Below are 18,823 nucleotides of genomic sequence, written 5' to 3' on the forward strand. Positions count from 1 at the left end.
ATTTTTAAACTGTAGAGGGCAGCATTAAACCTACCGTGGATGCTTCATTTATATCATTGCTACGCCATCATTTGACATTGACAGATAAAGACWATAGTAACAAAAAACGTGGCTGTGCCTGGTCATCATTAGGTAATAGTAACACCACAAGAACTGTATGTGCAACCATTCTGTTGGACAAATTATATTACGGTGACCTGAAAACATTTRTTMWTTTTTTTATTTGACTATAATAAAAAATTAAAAACATTTGAACATGAAAAACAAGCACACAAAAATGACCATGACAACAAATGCAAAGACCGTTGCATGATCTTTGCTCCTAATACAGTATACTGCCTGTAGATGTAACACTGAGGTGGTCTTATTAACAGGTAAGAAGAACAGATAGTGACAGTAGGGTGCTAGGGAAATAACCGTGTGTGTGTACACAAARGGTAGAACAAAGCCTAATGAAGAGGTAGGCTCTCCTACAAAAGACAATGACTAGAACACTTCAACCCTGAGCATTAAAATTAAAAAATAATACCCTACATGGTGAAGTAAGAAGACATAGATAGACTATGAATCGCATATGAACATACTGTAGAAAAGAAGATTCAAAAAGTGTCTTGGAATGCAGGAAGTAAGTAACCCCGGTTTCCCCTCCAAGGGTGTGTTCATTGGGGTGGCCCGCTTTGAATGTTGCAGATAGATATACACTACATAGAGATAATGATATAATGCAATGATAAGGATCATCAGCAGCTGTATTCGTGTTTCTATCTGCAATGCTCAACGTTTCAGCCACCTGGATCGCATTCATTAGGGAACACTGTAGAAAAAAACATTTTGCTATGGAAAATGTCAAGTGCCGCTTCTTATTCGAAGGCCCTCCCTGTTTCAGGACGTTTTCTTCCATTTGGTGCCTAATGAATACGACCCCTGGAATAATTCCCAGATTCATTTCCCTCCGCTCTCCATTACCTCCACTGTTCATAATCCAATCAGAATCAGATAAGGATTGWCAAATGTTCTTTGAGACCGATACCATCATGGTTATTGGTCGTGGCTTTAGTCAATCCATGGGTTCAAAATGACTGGAAGTCCAGTGTCTTTTAACGGACCACAGTCACAGAGTCTAGAGCAGCTGCTGTACTTAGTGTGCAGGGTAACCATGGCGACAGACTTGGAGAGTTGTTCAAAARTATACGCCTGGTGCATGGAAGTAGTCCCAGCCATGACTTGTAACATTGCTCCTTTGGGGGGGYAAACATTGTCGCAATGGACTCAAACATCTGTTACGGGGAGACGGTTGTAGATATAGACAGTGTGGTAAGCAAAGGTGCTTGAGGGTCAACGTGTCTCCCACTCCATCCACGAAATGGGCCAGTCCAAAAGGAGGAGGGGTCATTGGGTAAGGTATATGTGGTACAGTCTGTCCATGCCATTGGAAAAATCCAGTGGAGGGAGAAATTGGAGGATGGGCTCATTGTAATGGCTGGAATGGAATGGCTCATCGTAATGGCTGAAATGACACCAGCCTCCATTGGATAAATCCTTCCTCTCAGGGGAGCAGATAGCGGACCTCGGTGCTATGTCATATCCTCTTCCTCTGAGCAGTAGTCCTGCCCCTGAAAAAGCAAAGCAGAAGATGGAGTTGTCCCCAGACACTGACCCCCCCACACACACACACACACACACACACACACATGATTTCAGATCTGCCCCAGATAAGTTTGGCTCTCTTGCCAACCCCTAAGGTCATTGTCATGCCAAAGTTAACAGATCTGGAACCAGGCTCTCTCTCCTCACCTTTTCTATCTTCTCATCCAGCATCCTGAAGAACTCTTGCTGGCTCTCTGAAGAATGGATACTGCGGAGAAAGAAATTAGTCATTCACACTAAAGGGTTATGGTCAGTTGCATTTCAACTCTGTTAGTTCAGGGATGGAAAGGGACAACAAACACTGAATTAATTTGTGTCACGATGACAACAAAAATAGTTAGTTCAACTCACTGTGTCTTCCCATTGCCATTTGATCCTGTGTCATCTGTGCGTTGGACCCTAGTGAGCAGGGCAGTTTTCTCCTGAAACACACAGGGGGCCATCATACATCACTGGCAGAATAAGTTTGTAAGTGTACAGTATGTAGGTGTAGAGGTTTACCCTTGACTAATTTCCCTTACTAACTTTTTGAGGCTTCATAAAAAATAAATTCTGGCAGTTCTCACCGTGCTGTCCTGGTTGCAGGTGTTCAGTCTGTCCTCTTCTCCATTGATATATTTGACCTTTTCCACTCCTTTTTTGTACTCGTCTGTAAAAAAACACAAAAAAACAGACATCTACCAGCCCACTACCACTATCAGATTGGTTGCAGGTGTTCAGTCTGTCCTCTTCTCCATTGATATATTTGACCTTTTCCACTCCTTTTTTGTACTCGTCTGTAAAAAAACACAAAAAAACWGTGAGCTATATAGGAGGATTTGGCGCTAGTACTACAAATGAACACATCCCTTTCAGTTCGACTCCTGATGCAGAAGCTAAACGCAGTGTAGATGAGAACGGGTGGGTCTTATTAACGTTGGCATGCATTAGCCAAGTTGCAATAAAGACTTTCTAACTTTTCTACACGTGAGTACCTCTATATTTCTGTTCTTATGCGATTGTTAACACTACCAGCGACATCAACTTATTTTTGCTTGTGACAATACATTTTTACTTGATAGCTCCATGCTTCGGATTAGAGCATGACTGGAATTAGAGCAGCCACTCATGATATTCCCGATCCATTAGATTGATCAGGAATCGACTGTTCATCCGGATATGAGGAGAGGAGCTGCAGTAATCAGTAGAATCCAGGTCAATTGTTCTTTCAGTCCAATACTTGACAAAAATAATGACTTTATCAAATTAACAGTTGAAAGAAAATCCCCCTCCTATTGACACCGGTTACCCCCTTTATATAGTCTCGCTATTGTTATTTACTGCTACTCTTTAATTACTTGTTACTTTTTTTTCTTATTCTTATCTGTATTTTTTAAAACTGCATTGTTGGTTAGGGGCTTGTAAGTAAGCATTGCACTGTAAGGTTGTGGATACCTGTTGTATTGAGCGCATGTGACTAATAAAATTTGATTTGATTGTAAAGACTATAACCTTGGTAACTGTGTTATGAGCACTTACATGTTAACTGTCTTGGAACTGTGGATAGCATGCTTGGGACCGAATGGTTTAGATGTATGACTCTCCTCTCGGACTACTCCCTGTTGTTGCTGCACTATCATTAGCAGCACCACCAGCCACTATTTAAGTAAAGCATGTGGGTAGGTATGCTAGTACTCAGTGTGTTGTAAACTCAGCAAAAAAAGAAACGTCCTCWCACTGTCAACTGCGTTTATTTTCAGCAAACTTGACATGTGTAAATATTTGTATGAACATAACAAGATTCAACAACTGAGACATAAACTGAACAAGTTCCACAGACATGTGACTAATAGAAATGGAATAATGTGTCCCTGAACAAAGGGGGGGGGGTCAAAATAGTAACAGTCAGTATCTGGTGTGGCCACCAGCTGCATTAAGTACTGCAGTGCATCTCCTCCTCATGGACTGCACCAGATTTGCCAGTTCTTGCTGTGAGATGTTACCCCACTCTTCCACCAAGGCACCTGCAAGTTCCCGGACATTTCTGGGGGGAATGGCCCTAGCCCTCACCCTCCGTTCCAACAGGTCCCAGATGTGCACAATGAGATTGAGATCCAGGTTCTTCGCTGGCCATGGCAGAACACTGACATTCCTGTCTTGCAGGATATCCCGCACAGAACGAGCAGTATGGCTGGTGGCATTGCTGGAGGGRCATGTCAGGATGAGCCTGCAGGAAGGGTACCACATGAGGGAGGAGGATGTCTTCCCTGTAATGCACAGCGTTGAGATTGCCTGCAATGACAACAAGCTCAGTCCCATGATGCTGTGACACACCACCCCAGACCATGACGGACCCTCCACCTCCAAATCGATCTCGCTCTAGAGTACAGGCCTCGGTGTAACGCTCATTCCTTCTAAGAAAAATTGTGCGTTCCTGGTGTAACTCGGGCAGTTGTTGTTGCCATCCTGTACCTGTCRCGCAGGTGTGATGTTCGGATGTACCGATCCTGTGCAGGTGTTGTTACACGTGGTCTGCCACTGCGAGGACAATCAGCTGTCCGTCCTGTCTCCCTGTAGTGCTGTCTTAGGCGTCTCACAGTACGGACATTGCAATTTATTGCCCTGGCCACATCTGCAGTCCTCATGCCTCCTTGCAGCATGCCTAAGGGACCCTGGGCATTTTTCTTTTGGTGTTTTTCAGAGTCAGTAGAAAGGCCTCTTTAGTGTCCTAAGTTTTCATAATTATGACCTTAATTGCCTACCGTCTGTAAGCTGTTAGTGTCTTAACGACCGTTCCACAGGTGCATGTTCATGAATTGTTTATGGTTCATTGAACAAGCATGGGAAACAGTGTTTAAACCCTTTACAATGAAGATCTGTGAAGTTATTTGGATTTTTATGAATGGTCTTTCAAAGACAGGTTCCTGAAAAAGGGACTTTTTTTTGTTGTTGCTGAGTTTATGTCAAAACATTCCCAAAATGTGTACGAAATGTAACAAATGAAGCTAACATTCTATTTTTCACACAAGCATATCTGTTTATTCCATTTGGCCGACACTTTCATCCAAAGTGACTTACAGTCATCTGTGCATAAGCCTACATTTTAAGTACGGGTGGCCCCATCAGGAATTGAACCCACAACCCTTAGCATGGTAAGCGCCATGCTCTACCGACTGAGCCACACAGTAAAATATTGTCCCATATGAACGTTCTGCACGTCTGAACATTCAAAACATTSATTAACCCTCCAGAATAGGCCTGTACAGGTGAATGTGTTCCCAGTACTGACCGGAAAGAAGGTCCCCATTGCTGTAGGCTTTACTGCGGCCCTCCTCACCACTTGGCACTGCCGACACCTGCTTGGCCGAGGTGCAGCCCATCTCCTTACCCGCTTTCCTCCTCACCCACGCACATCACAGGCTGACCTAGAGGACGGAAGGGATGGAGAGAGATTGGTTAGATAGGGAGAAGGAGATTTTAAGGATATTAAGGATGAGGAAGTATCTGCCCTTGTGTCAGTGGCAACGCGTCTAGAAGCATTCCACCCAAATGAATGATCCACCATGATTAATTAAAAAAAATATATGTTTTTATCATAAATATCTAAGAATAACGCACTGGCCAAGGCCTTTCACTAAGCCTGCCTAGTTTAGCGATGCGCAGTTGAGATCTACAATCACAACACACGATCGTACCAGCTGCACCTCACACAATAGGCCATTCAAAGGCGCTCGCGATGCCAATGGTGCCAACGCACCGTATAATCTCCTGCGAACCGGTTAGATAGTTGGGCAGCAGTGAATGGGGGGACGTGACAATTAAGACTATGCGTTCGTGACCCAATCAATTTACCGTCCAAGTCTTGACATGGTAGACCGAGAGAGTATGCAAATAATAGCTTGCTGTGTGTGCTATTGCGGCATTGTGGTTGTTAGTCAACAGCAGATACATTTTCATAGATAAGCCCTCGAATGGAGACTGGTCTAACGACCTGATTATTATTGGACAGACGGGTCTCTGGTTGAGCGCACTGATCTGATGAGCTGTGTCCAGCTGCGGTGTCAGCTGACCGATTGGACTGTCATCACGTTTCGATATTCTACTGTATTCTACTGAGTTAGTGCGATGACATTAGAAAGCTATATGAAAATGTAGGCTATGTTATCATCATGCCATTTCAGTGCATCGATGATGCTATCAATTGAGCTTTATTTATAGGCAGGCGGCTGGCAGCATCCATTGCTATTTCATTTCATAACCGAAAACTGAAAAAACGGCACCAATATTGACTTGAATATCATCGAAAAACTGAAGGCGGCTGAATTTTTGCTATTGACTATAATAAAAGAAAATGCAATAGTGCAATAGAGCAATAGAGCACGGTTTCATTGCACAACGATTCCCTATACAAAGATCCAGGCAACATCCACAAACAAACAAAACGACTGGACCAATACAAATATCCAATGTTATTCCAAGTACAAACATGAGCAAATMTACCATTTTTTACAGGATCTGTCCATGGTTCTGCCTGTATTGGTTCTTGGAGTTTCGACCGGCTTCAAACGACAGGCAACCGCATCGGGGAGAGCATCTGCATCTCTCAATACACCGTCAGACATTAGCAATCGAGATGCTATCTGCCTGGCTCACTGTCTGGTCCGGTCTGGAGAATAATTAGTGAAAGTGATGACACAAATTGTTGTTTCTTGATGATTTACAGATCTTACCCAGAACATTAAAAAAAAATGTAATCGAGCCTCATGAGACTTAACTATATTCTAATATTATGGCTGAAAGAACATTCACATAAAACATCTGACTTGTGTGTCGTTTCGGTGGAGAGTGTAGTTTCGGTGGAAAGAGCTTTGTGGGTCAATTGTGGGGATGCTGGGTATCAGAAATGTCCGGTGCAAGAGAGTCCGTTTGAGGTTGCCAGGTTTCGAGCAGTGCAGAAAGTGTTATGCTGACGCAGTGAGGAAATTCTCCATGGTCATTAATTGTACCTCATAGATGGAACGGAAAACCCAGAAGATTGATGAGGTAATAGCAGCAGCAGAGTAGTTTTGGGTGTCAAGAGATTTTAGTGAAGAAGAACTACAGGAGGTTCTGAGAGAAGGGGTTCCATYGGATCTGTTAGGGCCAAAAGAGTGGGAAAGGGTGGTGGGTTTGTTGGGGATAGTGGCGTTTATGTCAAATTAGATGGTGGGGCAATTTATTTTTCCCATTCCCCTTTTTTGTGAAATCTGGAGGGTACAATTTTGAACAAATGTTCAATTCACACTCCGACCTGTGAAAGGCAGCTGGAAAACCACACRAAGAATAAGTAGAAAGTTTAGAGCATAGAGATAGATAGAGGGCTCGTCTTTGTATCTGTGCCATTATAKTTTATGTGACAGCCTCAATGGCGCTGCCCATGCTATCTCCATTTTAAAGTAGTCKATTTTCTTCTTCTCGATTCGCTGATCCCTTCTTATTATCCCGGTAGGACATGACRCCAACAGGGTCACCAGGAGGGCTGAGCCAATGAAGTTGGAAGTCTCACCCACATTAAAATGGCGGAAGCACTCAATGGTGCTGCTCATGCTAAAAAGGAGTTGCCGTCGGACCCAATTCCAGGGCGCAACAACAAGATCTTCCACTAGTTACCACAGCCACAAAGTCAAATTGGCTACATATTAAACATTTATTAAAACAAAAAWWYTATTTTTGGTCTTAATTGAAGGTTAGGGCTAGGCATACGGTTAGCAGTGTGGTTAAGGTTAGGGTACGCTTTAAAATCACATTTTAAAAAGATAAATTGTAGAAATAGGCTGGGTTTATGACTTTGTGGCTGTAATAACTAGTGACGACCCCTCGCGCATTGAGGGTTGTGTGACTTGAGGGGGTACACAGAGATATTGGAGAAATGTGAAGATAGGAATCCAATTGAMCCATAAATTGAAAAACGTAACGCCTCACCCAGCAGACAGTCGACCAATCGTGTCCAGGTTGTCATGCTGCGTCACGCAGTTGTTAAGCTAATCGTATCGCAATCCCTTCTTGAAGTCAGTGTATAAATCGAGAAACCTGCCTATTTTCCTAAAAGGTACGTCATATCACGATTCCAAAGCTATACGATATTACAGAGAACAATTTAATTATCTCACATCTCGGAAAAGATTTGTAATGTTGTAATTATTGTTGACGAAATTCATGCTAATGTTGGGTTTTTGAGCTAGCGCCCAATTGACTCCCATTCACTCCCTGAAGGAGAGCTCTCCTTGTCCTAGAATGTACCGCGCGGCCCATTGCCGATGCATGGGCAACGTACAMAAGGGAGTTAATACAATTCCAATCTCCTCAAAAGTATCTCTGGAGTACAGCTACGACCAGAAGTGACTTTTCGTAGCAGGTTAGGAGAGCATTTTATCTAACCCTAACCTAAGTCTCCTAAACTGCCACGTTAAATATCCTAACCTGCTACGAAAAAGTAAATTCCGGTCGTAGCTGTACTCCGTCTAGTCATGCAGCGTTCACATGCTAGTTGGAACTAGAAAACTGTAAAATGTTCGACCTGCTAACTGGGTGTAGTTATACACGTGCCGCGTTCAACGAATCAGCAATTCGGAAATTGTGAACGTGGTATCAGAACCCGCATCGAGCTACCCGGGCGTCKGTTTTGACAGCAGAAGCTACGCAGCCAAGTTTATTTGAAGTTTTTACACAGCCAGCAAAAACATACGACTCAGTAGGTGGATTGTAGAGGTTTCAATCAATATGATTTTACTGACAATGATCGCCCGAGTAGCAGATGGTCTGCCGCTTGCTGCATCGATGCAAGAAGACGAGCAGGTTTGAATGAACCACATTTTCTTCCTAGCTAGCCTTGCTAACTTAACGGTTTACAAACTCTATTTAGCTAGCTAAATTACATCATATTCTGCTGAATACTACTAACACTTATACTGCATTGTTTTAGAGGCACTTATATCATAAATAGTGTAGGTGTTTGTTTTAACTGAAAGAATGATTTCATAACCATTTATCTCGCCCTATGTTTAGTCAGGAAGAGACTTGCAACACTACCAGAGCCAGGCTAAGCAGCTGTGCCGCAAACTAAATGCCCAGAGTCCCAATAGATGTACTCTGGAGGCTGGGGTCATGTCCTTCCAGTAAGTATGGACTCTATGGAGTATTCTGTGCTAGTCTGTGTCATTAGTGCTGAGTTTCCAGTCCTAACAAGGCAAAACTCGGGTTTAATGCCACTTTAATAATGTTTACATATCCTACATTATTAATCTCATATGAATATATATACTGTATTTTAAACCATCTATTGCATCTTGCCTATGCCGCATGGCACGTGCATATATTTATGTACATATTATTTTTCAATCCCCTTAAATTGTGTGTGTATAAGGTAGTCGTTGTGAATTTGTTAAGATTAGTTGTTAGCTATTAGTGCACTGTCGGAACTAGAAGAACAAACATTTCGCTACACTCACATTAACATTGCTAACCATGTGTATGTGACCAATAAAATMTGGTTACGTGTTCAGGAAAAACTGTCTCTTAACGATAACCCTCTAGTCTGTGACTGGTCGGCCGCTGTGGTTTATGTAGAAATCTTAATCGGCCTATTTGAGAGAAACTGTAATGTATTGTGTTTCTTCCCACTAGCGGTTCACATCTGTATTTGTCTCGCCAGCTATGTAATAGAACATGGCGTGTGCTACTTGGCCTTGTGTGAAGCTGTGTTTCCCAAGAAACTGGTCTTTGGGTACCTGGAAGACCTCCAGACAGAATTCAATGAACAGCATGGAAAGAAAGTCACCACAGTTTCCAGGCCGTACTCTTTCATTGAGTTTGGTGAGAACTTTTCTTTTTTCAATCATAAACATCCAATTCAAGACACCTTAGGCAAACAAAACATATTTGAAGGGTGTGTCATAGCTGATGTAAAAAAACAAACACTAGATAAGACTGGCAAAGGAAAATCCCATTAGACGTCCACCATATTGCGTTTCCCCATCCCTTGTTTTTCAATTCAGCGCAGATGTAAGTAATGATGAGCGGATGCCACATTAGACTTGAGATGCACCCTAAACCAACACGTAGTGTGTTATTTGTGTATATTCCTTCCTCAGACGTGTACATCCAGAAGACAAAGAGGAACTACATTGACAGCAGGGCGCGGAGGAACCTGGGCAGCATCAACACAGAACTGCAGGACGTCCAGCGTATCATGGTGGCAAACATTGAAGAGGTCCTGCAACGAGGAGAGGCCTTATCTGGTAATCATCATACCTTGTATAATACACAGCCCTGGCATCAAACCCGTCACAGACATAAAATACACCTAATTCATTTAAAGGGATAGTTCAGCCCAAAATCTACAGTACCAGTCAAAAGTTTGGACACCTACTCATTCAAGAGATTTTCTTTATTTTTACTATGTTCTACATTGTAGAATAGTGAACTATGAAATGACGCATATACAAGGTAGAAAATAGTAAAAATAAAGGGAAACCCTTGAATGAGTAGGTGTCCAAACTTCTGACTGAGACTAAGTTTGTCAGATGTTTTCATACATGAAGTTGTTGAACATTCAGTCCATATTCAATGCTATCAGTTGTTGAACCACAATATCAATTAAGGRAAAACTGCAGGCCTCAATCCCAAATGAATGGACAAGATGGGCAACATCTATTTCCATATTTTTAAGTGGTGCCTATCTTTCCCATTTAAGATTGAAGCCTGTGTACAGTGCAATCAGAAAGTATTCAGACCCCTTCCCCACATTTTGTTAAGTTAGAACCTTATTCTAAAATGGATTAAATTAATACAAATCTTAAATCTACACACAATACCCCATAATGACAAAGTGAAAACAGGTTTAGAAATAGCTTWTTTGCATAAGTATTCAGACCCTTTGCTATGATACTTGAAATTGAGCTAAGGTGCATCCTGTTTCCATTAATCATCCTTGAGATTTTTCTACAACTTGGGAGGCCACCTGTGGTAACTTTAATTGATTAGACATGATTTAGAAAGGCACACACCTGTCTATATAAAGGTCCCACAGTTGACAGTACATGTCAGAGCAAAAACCAAGCCATGAGGTGTGTCAGGATTGTGTCGAGGCACAGATCTGGGAAGGGTACCAAAAAATGTCTACAACATTGAAGGTCCAAGAACACAGTGGCCTCTATCATTCTTAAATGGAAGACGTTCGGAACCACCAAGACTCTTGCTAGAGCAGGCCACCTGGCCAAACTGAGCAATCGGGGGGAGAAGGGCCTTGGTCAGGGAGGTGATCAAGAACACGGTGGTCATTCTGACAGAGTTCCGGAGTTCCTCTGTTGAGATGGGAGAACCTTCCAGAAGGACAACCATCTCTGCAGAACTCCACCAATCAGGCCTTTATAGTAGTGGCCAGACAGAAGCCACTCCTCAGTAAATGGCGAAAGGACTCATGCGCCTGAATGCCAAGCGTCACGTCTGGAGGAAACCTGGCACCATCCCTACGGTGAATCATGGTGGTGGCAGCATCATGCTGTGGGGATGTTTTTCAGGGACTGGGAGACTAGTCAAGAAAGATGAATGAAMRAAAGTATAGATTGATCCTTGATGAAAACCTGCTCCAGAGCGCTCAGAACCTCAGACTAGAGCAAAGCTTCAGCTTCCAACAGGACAACGACCCTAAGCACACAGCCAAGACAACGCAGGAGTGGCTTTGGGACAAGTCCCAATTTCCTTGAGTGGCCCAGCCAGAGTCTGGACTTGAACACSATCAAACATCTCTGGAGAGACCTGAAAATAGCTGTGCAGCAACACTCCCCATCCAACCRGACAGAGCTTGAGGATCTGCAGAGAAGAATGGGAGAAACTCCCCAAATACAGGCATACCAAGCTTGTAGTGTCATACCCAAAAAGACTTGAGGCTGTAATCGCTGTCAAAGGTTCTTCAACAAAAGTACTGAGTAAAGGGTCTGAATACTTATCTAAATGTGATACAAAAAAAAAATCATTTGCAGAAATGTCTTAACCTGTTTTTGCTTTGACATTGTGGTATTGTGTATAAATTAACGGGGGGGAAAACGATTTAATCCATTTTAGAATAAGGCAYTAACGTAACAATGTGGGAAAAGTCAAGGAGTCTGAGCTTTCCAAATACACTCTAATAGCTATTATTGGTCACACTAGTCCTCAAATTTTGTTGATTAATATTTTACCCTCCAGCTCTCGACACCAAAGCCAGCGATCTGTCCAGCCTTTCAAAGAAGTACCGCAGCGATGCCAAGTACCTCAACACCCGATCCATCTATGCCAAGATAGCAGCCGGGGCAGTCTTCTTCATTACACTCATCGTCTATATGCGTTTCTGGTGGATCTGATTGATTGGCATAAGGACTTTGAAGTTGGTGATAGTCTGGATTCCCACTTAAACTCGCTGGTACCTATTAATTATAGGCTGCCATATTGGTGGTTTCTGTTAACAGCAAAGCTTAAGTTCCTACATCGATGCCTTAGGGAGAGACCTTGTAGGTATTGGATGAGTGGATGGAACTGTGCCTTCAGCTTTGTCATGTCTCGTACCTAGGGCACTGTTTGGTGAATCATGTCAAATGACCTGGATTTTAATTTGAAGCCTTTTCCAGAAATGKGAATTAGACCAAAAAATTAAAGCAATTGTCTGAGGATGGTGCTGGACCATCTGACAAAAATAAGGGGACAGATTGATGGAAAATGCTTTAAATAAAAGGTTAAAACCCAGGTCATGTGACACGATTAACCAAACACAGAATCCTTCAACACCTGTATAAAGATACTGCCCTGTGGTTGGTAATGTGAGCAAAGTGGAGCTTTCTGAATTCGTAGTGATTGTATAATCCCATTAGTTGAAATATAAAAGGGATTGAAAATGCAATAGTTTACATTATTCCGGCATTTGTTTTTACAATGTCACTTTGAAGGACAATTCTATCTATATGCAAATGGTCTTAAGTGTGAAACAACACTTTACCATGGCAAAAAAGTTGTTTATTGTTTACAAAGGTTACATAACTGTAAAAGGATTTGTTGAAATGTATATTTATCTTAATGTTTATAAAATTTTAAACACTACATGTTGAAATTACACTCCTACCCCCCKAAAAAATAGTCCCATACACACTCGCAGTCAAACACACCATGTTCAAACATGGGCTCACCCATACAAATGCTCATACTTGTAATGCACACACTTTTCACATTCCTCTTGTCCTTCCCATGGGCGATGAATGACCCGACGGTGAATACTGTAGGTCTATACCACAAGATCAAAGTCATCCCTCTGGAAAACAAAAAGGCACCCAATGAGACAGTCAGAATCCCCATTTGTACAGGATTTACCATCAGACTAGACCATCTTATCTCCAAACAAATATGCCTGGGACCTTTGAGCTACTCAAACATAATCAAGAAGTCTGACAAAGTTCAGTTTGTTTATCTTAGACAGTGGTCTCTCTCACCTCATCATTGTAGGTCATGACGTGCTGTTTGATCTTTGAAGAGTCAACCCATGTTACAAAGTCTTCCATATTTCTGATGAAATAAAACATTTAGGATTTTGGGGGACTGACAAGATGTCAGAAAGGAAGAAAAGTACCAAAAGAAGTCAGACAAAACCCCACACTTACCTAGTGACGAGGAAAGCTGCATCTGTGACAATCTCTGGTCCCACACGCACATCTAAGGTACAGTCAAGGCCACAAAGCACTACATAGATAATCCAACACAGAATAACAATCTAATTGACATTTCAGTCTATGATCCCTAAAAGAGGTAAAAAAAAAACACCATTGCCACAGCATGCACACAGGCGCTACATCACTAGTACTGTGACCGTATGAAGGATACGTCCCTGTTCGATGAAGGTGATGGCTGTCTTCAGGTTCTGAGCCATTCGTAAGCTTACCATTATGGTGGGTAGCCGCCTCCTGGAAATCAGAGAGGTGGAGATAGGACAGAATTGAGCCAGAGGTATTGCAAGCGATGGGTAGAATGCAACATCTACTTGGACTCTTACTATTGTTATTGAGAGATGGAATGGGTTTATTCACCTGCAGAATGAAGATGCTGTGACTTTCTCTGTAAGAGCCAGGTTCTGTTTGGTGGGGATCAGCCCAGTACCATACCTTTAAGAAGAGATGCAAAATGTTAGACACCATCATTACTCTGTAGTACATTTGTGTTACCCACATTACTTTTAGAGGACAGACAGTTCCCTATGGGCGCAGGGGCCTGGGTTCAAATTCAGTCACAATTATACTCACAGTTTCTCAAGTAGTTGACCTGTGCTGTGAGCTCTGAAGCCATCCTTCTCGTCCAGATCACGTATCTTCTGAGCAAGCTCTCTGATGTTACGGCTCAACTTATTGTACCTATGGATATAACGTTAGCAGACTGTGGCTAATCAAAAAACACTGAGGCTGCTGGGTAGGGACAGAGTTCTAGGGGTTGTCAATTTGCTAAAAATGCCTCCACATAGAACACATTTTAATACAATAGATGGAATATTATGTTGGATGTTTGCCCATACCGAAGACATCATAATTGAACTACAATGCTTCCTGTAGGTAGGCCATTTTAGAATTAGGAATAGTCACCCTTATTATACTATATACCAAATTAACAATAACTTCCGCATCAAAACCTAAACTGATTCACTTAAAACACATTTTACATATAGCTGGAGACATAAAAAAAAAAGGCCATAAAACCGCATACTCACTTGGTGTAGTCTTCTCTCTTCTCGATGTGATACCTCCGCAATACTTTCACCTCGTGCAGGTTGTTGTCTACCTCCCAGTTGATAAAGTCAACCTTCTTCAAAAGCTTCTGCTCATGAAATTTCAATTTRCGAACCATTTTGACGAAATAATTTTGTAGCTAGAAAACTAGCATTTATTTACCAAGATACATTTACTTCCACGCTATCCGGACCAAAGGGAAGCGCATGTTTTTCTTCTTCGGCGACCTGGTGCTGATTCGCAAAGAAAGAGAATCATACCGTTAAAAAACAAATAAATCAATTYTGTGATACCGCCATCTACTGCGCAGGAGTATGTACTTGTAACTGCACGTACATGTCGCATGTGGCTAGTCGAACGCCAAACTCTTTGTTGAGACATTGCAGAAACGCCAATCCGTGGACMAGTGAGTGCCCCATTTTAATTTGTGCCAAAATCTAAATAAAATAAAAGTCATCTTGCTAATTCAGCAGGCTATGGTGTGAAATAGGCTTGTTGAAGTGCTGTCTTCTTTTTTATTATTACTTAACATTAATAACGTGTTTGAGGTCCTTTGGTGTGCTTATCAATGCACAAGCACCCTTTTGCCCCACTCCTATCAACATAATAATTGTATTAATTCCAGTGGTGTAAAGTACTTAAGGAYAAATACTTTAAGGTACTACTTATGTATTATTTTTGACTACTTTTACTTTTAATTCACTATATTCCTTAAGAAAATATTGTACTTTTTACTCCATACAGTTTCCTTGATATCCAAAAGTACTAGTACATCCAAAAGTACACGCACTTATCAACAGAACATCCCTGGTCATCCCTACTCTACTGCCTCTGATCTGGCAGACTCACTAAACACACATGCTTCGTTTGTAAAGGATGTCTAAATGTTGGAGTGTGCCCCTGGCTATCCGTAAATAAATTTAAAAAATACAAGAAATTGAGTTAGCCTGCCCGGGAGCAGATTATTTCTGAGGGATTTTTTATCATAGAAATGTACCTGGCTAAAAGTTGAGCCACTGTCTTGGTACCGGTTAACCCAAGTTGAACTCAGAGTTGACCAAAGTTACTAACTCCTCAAACCACATATGTAGTATAGGGCTCTGGGAATAGACTTCAAGACAATATAATGTGAGAGACTCAACTACACTGCAGACCAGAGGAGGCTGGTGGGAGGAGCTTTAGGAAGACGGGCAAATCGTAATGGCAGGAATGGAATACATGGTTTCCATATGTTTGATTTGTTTGTTACTGTTCCATTTATTCCATTCCAATCTTTACAATCAGCCCTTCCTCCTATAGCTCATCCCACAGCCTCCACTGCTGCCGACAGACAGTTCATGTTAACGTGCCACTCCAGAGTGGCATACTATGAAGCAAGCTAGATCTACTCAGGCTTTTATAAAGATAGCCAGCTTCAGTTAGCTTCACATTCCAGATCAGGCTTCATCTGTACTATGACYATGGATATTGCTCGCCCGCCTGCCACTAACTCTAGCAGGCTTGTAACTGCGRGTGCATGTCGCACATGGCTTGTTGAACGCCTAATACCCTGACTACACCGCTCGCGTCGTGTGCGTGAGCGTTGCAAAATACATTTAGGAATCTATGTTATTCAATTATTGCACCCACACTGCTTGCGCGCCTCAACGAGRGTCTGCGTTGCCAAGGGTTAAAATAGAAGTCATTCCTATTTCTGACGCAGATCGCGCTGCAAGTCCTGCCTCTCCCATTTCCTCATTGGTTTATAGAAGCAGGTACCCACGTGCCATCTCCTCATTGGTTATACCCACGTGGGTGATTGAAATACAAACTTTGTTGCCAGTTGTCATGGTAATACTATGAAAGTTTAGATGCCAATCACCATATAAGTTCAAAGATGAAAAAGCCTGGAAGGAGGAGAGATAACTAGAAACGATTCGGTTGACTGTTTTAATGTGTGGATTAATTGTCGGAGTAGAGGACCTTGTGCATTTCAGGTAAAATAACAACTCAATGTTTATATCCCAGGACAAATTAGCTAGCAACAGCAAGCTAGCTAAATACGACAAATTAGCTAGCAAGTGCAAGCTAGCTAGCTAAATTGCCATAAATGTTTAATGCTTTTCGACATGTCCCAAATTAATATAATTGGTTCAGAGTATTTTGATATTTATKTAAAAAATTGTAGACCTCCACAAGTCTYGTTCATCCTTGGGAGCAATTTCCAAATGCCTGAAGGTAACACGTTCATCTGTACAAACAACAGTACGCAAGTATAAACACCATGGGACCACGCAGCCGTCATACCGCTCATGAAGGAGACATGTTCTGTCTCCTAGAGATGAACGTANGAAGGAGACATGTTCTGTCTCCTAGAGATGAACGTACTTTGGTGCGAGCAGTGCAAATCAATCCCAGAACAACAGCAAAGGACCTTGTGAAGATGTTGGAGGAAACAGGTACAAAAGGATCTATATCCACAGTAAAACGAATCCTATATCAACATAACCTGAAAGGCCATTCAGCAAGGAGGAAGCCACTGCTCCACAACCACCATAAAAAAGCCAGACTACGGTTTGCAACTGCACATGGGGACAAAGATCATACTTTTTGGAGAATAGTCCTCTGGTCTGATGAAACAAAAATAGAACTGTTTGGCCATAATGACCATTGATATATTTGGAGGAAAAAGGGGGAGGCTTGCAAGCCGATGAACACCATCCCAACCATGAAGCATGGGGGTGGCAGRATCATGTTGTGGGGGTGCTTTTCTGCAGGAGGGACTAGTGCACTTCACAAAATAGATGGCATCATGAGGGAGGAAAATGATGTGGATATATTGAAGCAACATCTCAATACATCAGTCAGGAAGTTAATAAAGCTTGGTCYCAAATGGGTCTTCCAAATAGACATTGACCCCAAGCATWCTTCCAAAGTCGTGACAAAATGGCTTAAGGACAACAAAGTCAAGGTATTGGAGTGGCCATCACAAAMCCCTGACCTCAATCCTATAGAAAATGTGTGGGCAGAACTGAAAAAGCGTGTGCGAGCAAGGAGACCTACAAACCTGACTCAGTTACATCAGGTCTGTCAGGGGGAATGGACCAAAATTCACCCAACTTATTGTGAGAAGCTTGTGGAAGGCTACCCGAAAAACATTTGGCTCAAGTTAAACAATTTGAAGGCAATGCTACCAAATGCTAATTGAGTGCATGTAAACTTCTGACCCACTGGGAATGTGATAAAAGAAATAAAAGCTGAAATAAATCATTCTCTCTACTATTATTCTGACATTTCATATTCTTAAAATAAAGTGGTGATCCTAACTGACCTAAGACAGGAAATTATTACTAGGATTAAATGTCAGGAATTGTGAAAAACTGAGTTGAAATGTATTTGGCTAAGGTGTATGTAAAATTCCGACTTCGAATGTACATACTGTACATATCAGAAGCTTCTAAATCCATGACATAATTTTCTGGAATTTTCCAAGTTGTTTAAAGGCACAGTCAACTTTGTGCATGTAAACTTCTGACCCACTGGAATTGTGATACAGTGAATTATAAGTGAAATAATCTGTCTGTAAACAATTACTTGTGTCATGCACAAAGTACATGTCRMAACCGACTTGCCAAAACTATAGTTTGTTAACAAGAAATTTGTGGAGTGGTTGAAAAATGAGTTTTAATGACTCCAACATAAGTGTATGTAAACAGTCGACAATTGAAGTGCTCAGAAAATAGCTTATTTTACTTTGCTTGAAAAATATTTAAATTAGGCAGTTGAATTTGGATACTTTTGTCCTTGTGTGATAATCCTCAGCAAGCTTTGATTGCCGAGTGGTTAAAGCGTTGGACTCGAAATCCAATGGGTTCTCCCAGCGCAGGTTTGAACCCTGCGCGCAGCTCTTTAACGATCCAGTCGTTATTTGTAACATGTCATTGGGCACTTGATATGGATAATGCGTGGACATGTCTTTTGATTCAAGTGCTCAGAATTAATCTTCCATAATAAACATTTCAAGTAGGCTCTTCAGTAGCGATAATCTGGTATTTTTAGAGGAAAAAATMGTCAGAAGGAGATAGCGGACTGGTTAAGGCGATGTAGGAAACAGAAGTAGCTGTGATGGCCGAGAGGTTAAGGCGTTGGACTCGAAATCCAATGGGGTCTCCCCGCGCAGGTTCGAACCCTGCTCACAGCGCTATGGCAAACCAGTCTTAATTTTTAACATATTGTAGCGACCCGCACAGACAGCTGTGTGTTATGTGTTAGGCTAGTAGGTGGTTGTGTTGTACTGACCAGTACCCAGTGTTCGCGGGGTCCGACATGTCAATCAACCTGCTATCTGCCAATCACGGGAATGCCTGGAATGTTTCTGAATGCCGGGTCATCCTGGCGGTTGGCGGAGGTGGCGTGGAGGGGGGTTGGGCAGGGGGGATGGT

At 42.1% G+C, this 18,823-nt stretch overlaps 3 protein-coding genes and 1 non-coding gene across 4 annotated transcripts; 2 read left to right on the forward strand and 2 right to left on the reverse strand.

Annotated features, from left to right (window-relative positions):
* Nucleotides 1–202: 202 nt before the first annotated feature.
* LOC111956340 (uncharacterized protein C1orf21 homolog) lies at nucleotides 203–6,643 on the reverse strand. Its single transcript, XM_023976798.2, has 6 exons — nucleotides 6,127–6,643; nucleotides 4,916–5,051; nucleotides 2,214–2,296; nucleotides 1,999–2,069; nucleotides 1,795–1,855; nucleotides 203–1,613 (listed from the first exon to the last, which is right to left on the reverse strand). The coding sequence occupies exons 2-6, from the start codon at nucleotides 5,004–5,006 to the stop codon at nucleotides 1,575–1,577; spliced, it is 345 nt and encodes a 114-aa protein (XP_023832566.1). The 5' UTR covers nucleotides 5,007–5,051; nucleotides 6,127–6,643; the 3' UTR covers nucleotides 203–1,574.
* A 1,648-nt stretch (nucleotides 6,644–8,291) lies between these two features.
* Nucleotides 8,292–12,735, forward strand: LOC111956950 (vesicle-trafficking protein SEC22b-B-like). The gene is made up of 5 exons (XM_023977663.2): nucleotides 8,292–8,460; nucleotides 8,671–8,780; nucleotides 9,317–9,477; nucleotides 9,756–9,902; nucleotides 11,851–12,735. The coding sequence occupies exons 1-5, from the start codon at nucleotides 8,386–8,388 to the stop codon at nucleotides 12,003–12,005; spliced, it is 648 nt and encodes a 215-aa protein (XP_023833431.1). The 5' UTR covers nucleotides 8,292–8,385; the 3' UTR covers nucleotides 12,006–12,735.
* imp3 (IMP U3 small nucleolar ribonucleoprotein 3) lies at nucleotides 12,630–14,642 on the reverse strand. Its single transcript, XM_023977664.2, has 7 exons — nucleotides 14,384–14,642; nucleotides 13,926–14,033; nucleotides 13,713–13,787; nucleotides 13,510–13,589; nucleotides 13,290–13,341; nucleotides 13,122–13,194; nucleotides 12,630–12,943 (listed from the first exon to the last, which is right to left on the reverse strand). Exons 1-7 carry the CDS (start codon nucleotides 14,518–14,520, stop codon nucleotides 12,917–12,919), a joined length of 552 nt encoding a protein of 183 aa, XP_023833432.1. The 5' UTR covers nucleotides 14,521–14,642; the 3' UTR covers nucleotides 12,630–12,916.
* A 3,858-nt stretch (nucleotides 14,643–18,500) lies between these two features.
* trnas-cga (transfer RNA serine (anticodon CGA)) lies at nucleotides 18,501–18,582 on the forward strand. The gene has a single exon. It is a non-coding gene; the product is annotated as a tRNA-Ser (tRNA).
* The last annotated feature ends 241 nt before the right edge of the window (nucleotides 18,583–18,823 follow it).

The sequence above is a fragment of the Salvelinus sp. IW2-2015 genome, linkage group LG32 (genome assembly GCF_002910315.2).
Source record: "Salvelinus sp. IW2-2015 linkage group LG32, ASM291031v2, whole genome shotgun sequence".
Classification (NCBI taxonomy): Eukaryota; Metazoa; Chordata; class Actinopteri; order Salmoniformes; family Salmonidae; genus Salvelinus; species Salvelinus sp. IW2-2015.